This window comes from Alligator mississippiensis, chromosome 1, assembly GCF_030867095.1.
Source record: "Alligator mississippiensis isolate rAllMis1 chromosome 1, rAllMis1, whole genome shotgun sequence".
Lineage (NCBI taxonomy): Eukaryota > Metazoa > Chordata > Crocodylia > Alligatoridae > Alligator > Alligator mississippiensis.
This window is the reverse complement of record NC_081824.1, coordinates 481,692,148-481,701,246: the sequence shown is the minus strand read 5'-3', so window position 1 is coordinate 481,701,246 and position 9,099 is coordinate 481,692,148. Positions and strand designations below refer to the sequence as shown.

The 9,099-nt window shown below is 49.6% G+C and overlaps 2 protein-coding genes across 2 annotated transcripts in view; both read right to left on the bottom strand.

The window, feature by feature from the left end:
• LOC132249571 (olfactory receptor 52K2-like) overlaps window positions 1-287 on the bottom strand; it is a 741-nt gene extending 454 nt beyond the window's left edge. Inside the window, exon 1 of the mRNA XM_059724954.1 lies at window positions 106-287. Coding sequence (XP_059580937.1) covers window positions 106-287 — 182 coding nt within the window. The remainder of the gene's footprint in view (window positions 1-105) is intronic.
• Window positions 288-7,202: 6,915 nt separating this feature from the next.
• LOC132249567 (olfactory receptor 52M1-like) lies at window positions 7,203-8,156 on the bottom strand. Its single transcript, XM_059724951.1, has one exon. It carries the CDS (start codon window positions 8,154-8,156, stop codon window positions 7,203-7,205), a length of 954 nt encoding a protein of 317 aa, XP_059580934.1.
• Between the last annotated feature and the right edge of the window lie 943 nt (window positions 8,157-9,099).

Below are 9,099 nucleotides of genomic sequence, written 5' to 3'. Positions count from 1 at the left end.
TGAAGCTGATTTCCAGGTGTTAAACCAGAAGATGCTCAGCAGCTTGGGGATGGTGGAGGTGGAGAGGACCAGGTCAATGATGGCAACATGGAGAGGAAAACGTACATGGGCTCATGCAGGCTCTGTTCTGTCTTGATGATGAAGAGGATGGTGCAGTTCCCCAGGAGGGCAATGACATACATGGAGCAGAAGGGGACCGAGATCCACATGTGCAAGGATTCAAGCCCGGGGATGCCAACAAGGAGGAATGTTGCAGGGTTGAAGCAGGAACCATTGAAGGGTGACATCATGTATGCTCATCATTGGAAGGTGTTTCAGGAGGTGTTTCCTGCCCTGCAATGAGAGGCAATGTCTGCTGGTTATCAGTGACTGCATTGCTCTCCGAAGAGCCTCAATGTCGGGTAGAAACTTCAATTGTGAGGTTTTATTCACCAAGGCGCCCCCGGGGGTTACAAGAAATAATGGGCACAAGCTAGCAGAGAGCAGATTTAGACTGGACATTAGGAAGAACTTCTTCCAGTTCGAGTGGCCAAGGTCTGGAACGGGCTCCCAAGGGAGGTGGTGCTCTCCCCCTACCCTGGGGGTCTTCAAGAGGAGGTTAGATGAGTATCTAGCTGGGGTCATCTAGACCCAGCACTCTTTCCTGGCTTATGCAGGGGGTCGGACTCGATGATCTATTGAGGTCCCTTCCGACCCTAACATCTATGAATCTATGAACTTATCGGAGTCCCCTCTGATGCCTGATACACAGCAAGCTTCTCTTTCCACAAAGTTCAGCGAAGTCAGGCATCCCTGAACAGCACTGTCCAAAGGGTACCAGGAAGGACCCTGGAATACAGTACTTGGGCTCCTCGAGGTCCACAGGCCCACTGATCTAGGCAACAGCTAACTAATCCTTTTCACAGAGCTGTATCTTCCTTCTGAATGGTTTCCAGATATTCCAGCCAATTTAAAGCTTCTGAACGGTTCTGATAACGTACAACTACTCACATTCCTTTTACTTCAACTGTCCTCAGACTGACCAATTGGAGTACAAGCTTTGCATTCCTTTGATTAGGTACTTCTAACTAGGCCACAAGGCCTTACTACTTCAAGGCTTTGCTAAATTTACTAGGCCTTACTTTATACAAGGCCTCACTACATCTTAAACTTGAATTAGACTTTTAGCGACAACATATAGCTTAATATCTAAACAAATACAGAAAAATACTCAGTCTAATCTTCATAGAGCCTTCAGCAAGCACCTTTATCACATAGACATAATTTCAGCTGTCACATTCCACCCCTTGCTTGCTGAAGCACTATGATGGCTACAATTGAGATGCTAAAGCCACATGCGCTACATCAGGAAACGGGGAGGGATCTATAAATTTAACTTGCATAGCATGAACAGATTTACAACAACAACGATTAAAACACCATTTAGCTGTTGCCACTAGGGCAATGCAGAATACTGTGCAGGCTGGGAGCGTCCGAGGCCCTCGGGGGCGCACGGCGGGCTGTGGCCAGCAGCCCGGACACACCGGGTCAGGGAATGCAGGCGGCGCGCTAGAATTAGGCACGGAAGCTTAGCGGTTGATTAAAGTTATTTTACTTACACCAAAGATGGTCGCGGTGCAGGCAGGAAAACTTGCTTGAGTTGCGGTTACAGACAGAAAAGAAGAGAGGCGGACTAGAGTTCCTTCCATGCGAACCTTCTAGCCCAATCCGGTTGAAGGCTCTAAACCACAAGCCGTCATGTCAACTGAAGAAAATAACTCGAAGCAGAGAGCTCTGAATACACTCACATGAAGTCTGCTAGGCTCCGTGGAACTTGCGCGCAGGGAAGGGGTTCGTTGAGGATCGTTCGGTGACGGGGAGAGGCTAGAGGCTGATCAGACCCCATAGCCTTCTTAAGGTACACGCACTGGGTCCGATAGGCTCCGCAGCGCTTAGAGTGCTTCACAAGACGTGAAGCCCTCCTCTTTCTCTTTTTCTCTCTCCAGATGGTTGTGGAGTCCTCCAACTTGGGCGGAAACCACTCAAGCCTCTTATACGCTAGCAAGCCAATCGCTAGCCGCCACATAGGAATAATTTAGAACTGGCCAATAGTGGGACACAAATTTGCATGCGGGTGGTGGGAACTCCTTTGCACCGTGCATTTCCCTCTTTGCAGATCAGAAATGCACCCTGCAAAGAAAGCTCCGAGTGGCGGGAAATAATTTAGCAGTGCTGAAGCACACACAAACTAAAATCACAACCCTTGGGTTGTGACATCCCCCCTTGCTGAAGGCATAGCTAAATTAGACCACGTGCTCGTCACTCGTGTTATTAAGAGCTCTCACCACGGGTTGCTGAACTAAACAAGTAAACACAAAATTCGCTAACATAAGAAGTTCGTCCACTAGGGATTGAATCAAATAATAACCTGTACAAATACATATACACATAATCAGATTCATAACAAAAAACTGCACGATCAGGACTTCAGTGGGCGTCATGGCGAAGTCGCGCGTCAAGCCCTCACTCCCTCGATGATGTTATCCTTCTTGGGGCTTCTCTTTGCCACGCACTCTGAGTTCCGGATCTGTAAACAAAACTCTCAAAAAATAAGTTAACCTAATTCAAAGTATTTACAAAGTTCCATGGAACTATACTATTATTTCTAAAGCATATAATACAAATGTTTGCTACTTCAAACTACCCTCTCTTGCACATTCAACTAGATGAAATCGTCGAGGAGCCATTGTCTAGTTCTTCTAGGTAATGGAAACCTAACTCATAGGCCAGTTGCCATTGGCCTGCGTCCCCTAAAATCCGAAGTTGCCGCTTATTGAGTTCCGAACGCTGTAGGAGAAATCCAAACATGTATCGCTCCTCTGGTGTTCTCTGTGGCAATGATGGAAGATCGATTCATGATGTTTTGCGCCTTGAATTTCGGTCGGTGTCGACGTTCCAATCACTAGACAATTTTGGCTCCATCAGGATATGCAGTCGTGACAACTGATGAAGGAGGTTACTCACGGGTTGGTTCACCATTGAGTTGAGCAGAATCCGGAGGACGACGATGTTCTTTCGCTCATAAACCTCAAGACAATTATCTATGCTGTGAACAGTTACTGGAACGGTTCCAGGATCTCGTAGATGACGATGAGGCCATGGTCTTATTTGCTGGAGTGATGTCAGTCCCAGCGCACATGTTCTGGGGTTCCAGGCACAATACGAGACTCCGATGATCGCTAGCATGAGTTGCTCTGCGCCGGTATGTTCTGGCCGTCCGTCATGCCATGCGTGGGCTTTTTGACCGATCAGTCCTGCAACAAGCGCTGGAAGTGGAATAGGCCAGTGAACGTTGAATGCCACCATGTCGATGTCAGTGACATGTCCTCTACTCCACGAAGCTTGTCTGACCAAGAAGCTTGCTTCTTCCTGGTTCAGCAGGTCGGATCCAAGTTCCACAACCAAACGTCCCAACCACACAGCTAGAGTCTCTTCAGTTTGGATTCTTGATTCTCTGCACAAATCCTGTAGTTCAGTTCTGCTGCGAGCAAAGTAGGCAGTAGCAACTCGGTTAGTTGTTGTTACAGGCTGGACTACTGCTGCGGGAGTCACTGCTGCTGTTATTACTTCAGGCAGGAGGGGCGGATGCACTCCTCCGCTCGATTCTCCCTTCCATCGGCAAGAAGGCGTGGTCGCTGAAAGCGACGCTAAATTGGTGGGCGTGGTCGCCGGAAGTGACGCTGCATCGGTGGACAGAGTCGCTGACCGAACTCTCGCGGGTTCCTCCGAAGCTCCACCCTTCTCTTCCGGTTCTTCCACGCAGTCTCCCTCTTGCTCGGCGCCATCTTGTCATGGCGTTTCAGGATTCTTTTTCGCAGCCACTTCTTTGACCGCTTGAACGCCACACGCAGCTGGGCTTTCAAACTTAAATTCTTTTGCATTAAATCAGTTATCGTACGGAAAGTTGCAGTCAGTACTCCCCCCCTTGTCGTATTGTGGGGCCACCCTCTCATCCGCAGCACGTTCCTCCGTCTCCAGATCTTCGTGGAGCTCGGATGGAAGCTCGCAACCCTTAATCTAGACACCAGCATGAAGGGGGAGAACCGGTCAATTGGGACCGGTTCTTCACTCTCCCGAGCATATCTTAGGCAACGGGCACACTCCTTGGTGAGGTCGGGTTCACTGCGCCCGCCGGGTTGACTCTGGCGAAGGACACAGTGTCGAGGGGCCTGAACAGGACCGGCTCATCACTCATTATACACCCGAATGCTGCGGGGTGCAAATACACTTCCCTCTCTTTCTGGGCTCCGTCTTCGGAAGCTCCCTCTTCTCCCTTCAGTGAAAGACGTCCGCTGATAAATCTCTCACCCGTTCCGCCCGCCTGGTGGTAAGCGATATGTGCCTCCAGCTCCATAAAGCTTTCTACTTGGCGTTTTCCACTGTGCCAAGGGCAGTTCTTAACTAATTCTAGCTGCAGCGTGCCTTCTCCTGATCCCATCCTCATCGCCATGTGCGGGCCAGGAGCGGTCCGAGGCCCTCGGGGTGCACGGCGGACTGTGGCCAGCAGCCCAGACATGCCGGGTCGGGGAATGCAGGCAGCGCGCTAGAATTAGGCACGGAAGCTTAGCGATTGATTAAAGATCATTTTACTTACACCAAAGATGGTCGCGTGCAGGCAGGAAAACTTGCTTGAGTTGCGGTTACAGACAGAAAAGAAGAGAGGCGGACTAGAGTTCCTTCCATGCGAACCTTCTAGCCCAATCCAGTTGAAGGCTCTAAACCGCGAGCCTGTCGTGTCAACCGAAGAAAATAACTCGAAGCAGAGAGCTCTGAATACACTCACACAAAGTTTGCTAGGCTCCGTGGAACTTGCGCGCAGGGAAGGGGTTCGTCAAGGGATCGTTCGGCAACGGGGAGAGGCTAGAGGCTGATCAGACCCCCATAGCCTTCTTAAGGTACACACACTGGGTCCGATAGGCTCCGCAGCGCTTAGAGTGCTTCACAAAACGTGAAGCCCTCCTCTTTCTCTTTTTCTCCCTCCAGATGGTTGTGGAGTCCTCCAACTTGGGCGGAAACCACTCAAGCCTCTTACACGGCTAGCAAGCCAATCGCTAGCTGCCATGTGGGAACAATTTAGAACTGGCCAATAGTGGACACAAATTTGCATGCGGGTGGCGGGAACTCCTTTGCACCGTACATTTCCCTCTTTGCAGATCAGAAATGCACCCTGCAAAGAAAGCTCCGAGTGCTGGGAAACAATTTAGCAGTGCCGAAGCACACCCAAACAAAAATCACACCCCTTGGGTTGTGACAAATACTATGTTGCTTAAGACGGTTAGCCAAGTAGTTGAGGTGGCACCAGGTGACACACAAATACTACAAATTACATCAAACCATTTATAAGGCTCAGGCACATTGATAGTCAGACTGATGATTGCCCACCCTCTCAAGCGTGGAAAGCCAACTGAGTGCCTTGCCGAGCCTTTGCCTCAAGGCTTTTTAGCTTATTTTTTACTTTATTTCAGTTTTTTAACCATGGCATGTCTACATCAGTGTCAAAGTCCTTTCTTAAGTCCAGAAAGACTACATCCACTGCAACACCCTGTATCCAAGGCTTTTGTGACCCTGGTCGTAGAAGGCCACCAGGTTGGTCTGACAGGACCTGCCTCTAATGAACCCATGTTGGTTGCCCCTAAGCATAATGTCCCCTGCTGGTCCCTCACAGATGTGCTCCTGGATAATTTTGTCAGAGAGCTTCCCCAGGACCAAGGTAAGACTAATAGACTTAGAGTTTCCTGGGTCCTCCTTCCTCCTTTTTCCTTTTCCTTCCTTCACCCCAGCAAGATAAGCATCCAAGTGCTAGGTCCTTATATCAGGACACTTACTATGGCAGCAGAGCACCTTGCAAATGCAAATTTAAAAAGGAGATTTCCGCTCAAATTTCACTGATTTCCACTAACCCCATCCTTTACCTGCACCGTGCCCCAGCAAGTAGGAGAGTCTGGTTGCTCACATGTGAGTGATAGACACAAATTAGGTGAAATGACTTGACAAGGGACACTAGGAAGTGTGGCAGAGCTGGGAACTGACCCTGGGTCCCCTCTTTCCCTCACCAGCACTTAATCCCCAAGGGTAATCAAATGCTCCATGTGTACGAGACACAGGCATGTTGACATTGCAGGATGAAGGTGTGACTGTGATGTATAACATCCCTGTGTGAGCCTGGATAGATCACTGGAGCAGTGAAGATGCAGCCAGGAGGCTTTATCAGGTGCTAGCTACCAGAGTACCTACACAGGAGCGCTTTGACTTGGTATCGTGGTTATAAAGTCCATGCCACTGTGTCTCCACAGCTATTGATGCCCCGTGCTTGCTGGGTTCACCCCGCTGGGGCATGCCAGCAATGCAACCGACCCACCATCCTTGTGCATAGATCTGCCCCTTTGTCCACTGCCCTTCAGTGCAGAACTGGGCAGAAGCAGCATTTGGAGGTCATTGTCATCAGCAATCCCTCAATTTGAGGTTGATTTCTACCATGGCTGACTGATGGGTCTGGAGGTGACTGAAGAGTCCAGTCCTTGAGCCACAGATCTGTCCACAGAAGTTGCAGGTCTTTCTAGAGGGAAGAGTAGGTTTCAGGATGGGGAGCCTTTCCTTTTCCTTCCTCTACTCTCTTTTCTCTGCTTTGAGGGCAAGACACATTATCTCAAAATGGGCTGTTGCTTGGTTGAGGTTGTGGCACCATTGGAGTTGGTTGACAGCAAGCTCTTCCCAACTCTTGATGTCGGCATCCCTTTTCTCGAGAGGTGTCTTCAGTGTGTCCTTGTAGCATTTCCTCTGGCCTCCGTGAGACCTTTTGCTCTTACTAAATTGGGAGTAGAGCTCTTGTTTTGGGAGGCAAGAGACAGGCAAACAATATCTGGTCCAGCAAAGTTGGTGCTTGAAGATCACCAACTCAATGCTGGTAACATTGGCTTCAACAATGACACTTGCATTTGTGCAGAGATCTCCCCACTGGAAGTGGAGGATTTTTGGGCGGCATCATTGATGATACCTCTCCAGACTCTTTAGATGACAATGGTTGATCACCCACGTTTCACATCCGTAGTGGAGAGTGGAGATGATGACTGTGTTGTAGATGTGGATCTTGGTCTTTCCAGAGACTGCAGTAGATAAAGACATGCTGAAGCAATTTCTCAAAGAAGGTGCTTGCTTCCTGGTGTTCAGAGGAAGTGTTTCCTGGGACACAAGAGCTTGAGCACCCTGTGCCGTATCTTCTTGGTCCTGGCACCATACACTATGGGGTTGAGCATGGGCGGCACAAGGAGGTAGAAGTTGGCTAGCAGGATGTGAATGTGAGGAGACACATGCCGCCCAAAGCGGTGCGTCATGGATGATGCCACAATGGGTGTGTAGAAAGCCAAGATGGCACAGAGGTGGGAGACGCAGGTGCTGAAAGTCTTGAGGCGGGCATCAATGGAGGCAAGCCGGAGGACGGCTCGCAGGATCATGAAGTAGGACAGGAGGATGACAAGCGAGTCCATGACCAGCACTAAGAAGCCAATGGCCAAGCCATAGAGGTTGCTGATGGTGATGTCTTCACACACCAGCATCACCACAGCCATGTGTTCGCAGTAGGAGTGGGCAATGACATTGGTCCGGTAGCACGCGTACCGTGTGGTGAGCAGGGGCAGAGGGAAGATGTACAGTACTCCGCGGGTCACGGCTGCAAGCCCAATAGCCATGATGATCGCATTGGTTAGGATGGTTTTGTGTCTCAAGGGCTTGCAGATGGCCACATACCGGTCGAAGGCCATGGCCACGAAGATCCCAGACTCTATGGTGGAAAAGGAGTGAATGACGAACATCTGGAGGAGGCAGGCACTGAAGCTGATTTCCCAGGTGTTAAACCAGAAGATGCTCAGCAGCTTGGGGATGGTGGAGGTGGAGAGGACCAGGTCAATGATGGCCAACATGGAGAGGAAAACGTACATGGGCTCATGCAGGCTCTGTTCTGTCTTGATGATGAAGAGGATGGTGCAGTTCCCCAGGAGGGCAATGACATACATGGAGCAGAAGGGGACCGAGATCCACATGTGCAAGGATTCAAGCCCGGGGATGCCAACAAGGAGGAATGTTGCAGGGTTGAAGCAGGAACCATTGAAGGGTGACATCATGTATGCTCATCATTGGAAGGTGTTTCAGGAGGTGTTTCCTGCCCTGCAATGAGAGGCAATGTCTGCTGGTTATCAGTGACTGCATTGCTCTCCGAAGAGCCTCAATGTCGGGTAGAAACTTCAATTGGTGAGGTTTTATTCACCAAGGCGCCCCCGGGGGTTACAAGAAATAATGGGCACAAGCTAGCAGAGAGCAGATTTAGACTGGACATTAGGAAGAACTTCTTCCCAGTTCGAGTGGCCAAGGTCTGGAACGGGCTCCCAAGGGAGGTGGTGCTCTCCCCCTACCCTGGGGGTCTTCAAGAGGAGGTTAGATGAGTATCTAGCTGGGGTCATCTAGACCCAGCACTCTTTCCTGCTTATGCAGGGGGTCGGACTCGATGATCTATTGAGGTCCCTTCCGACCCTAACATCTATGAATCTATGAACTTATCGGAGTCCCCTCTGATGCCTGATACACAGCAAGCTTCTCTTTCCACAAAGTTCAGCGAAGTCAGGCATCCCTGAACAGCACTGTCCAAAGGGTACCAGGAAGGACCCTGGAATACAGTACTTGGGCTCCTCGAGGTCCACAGGCCCACTGATCTAGGCAACAGCTAACTAATCCTTTTCACAGAGCTGTATCTTCCTTCTGAATGGTTTCCAGATATTCCAGCCAATTTAAAGCTTCTGAACGGTTCTGATAACGTACAACTACTCACATTCCTTTTACTTCAACTGTCCTCAGACTGACCAATTGGAGTACAAGCTTTGCATTCCTTTGATTAGGTACTTCTAACTAGGCCACAAGGCCTTACTACTTCAAGGCTTTGCTAAATTTACTAGGCCTTACTTTATACAAGGCCTCACTACATCTTAAACTTGAATTAGACTTTTAGCGACAACATATAGCTTAATATCTAAACAAATACAGAAAAATACTCAGTCTAATCTTCATAGAGCC

What these genes read in the sequence shown, in the direction of transcription:
- LOC132249567 (XM_059724951.1), bottom strand. Translation starts at nt 8,156, where the DNA reads ATGATGTCACCCTTCAATGGTTCCTGCTTCAACCCTGCAACATTCCTC.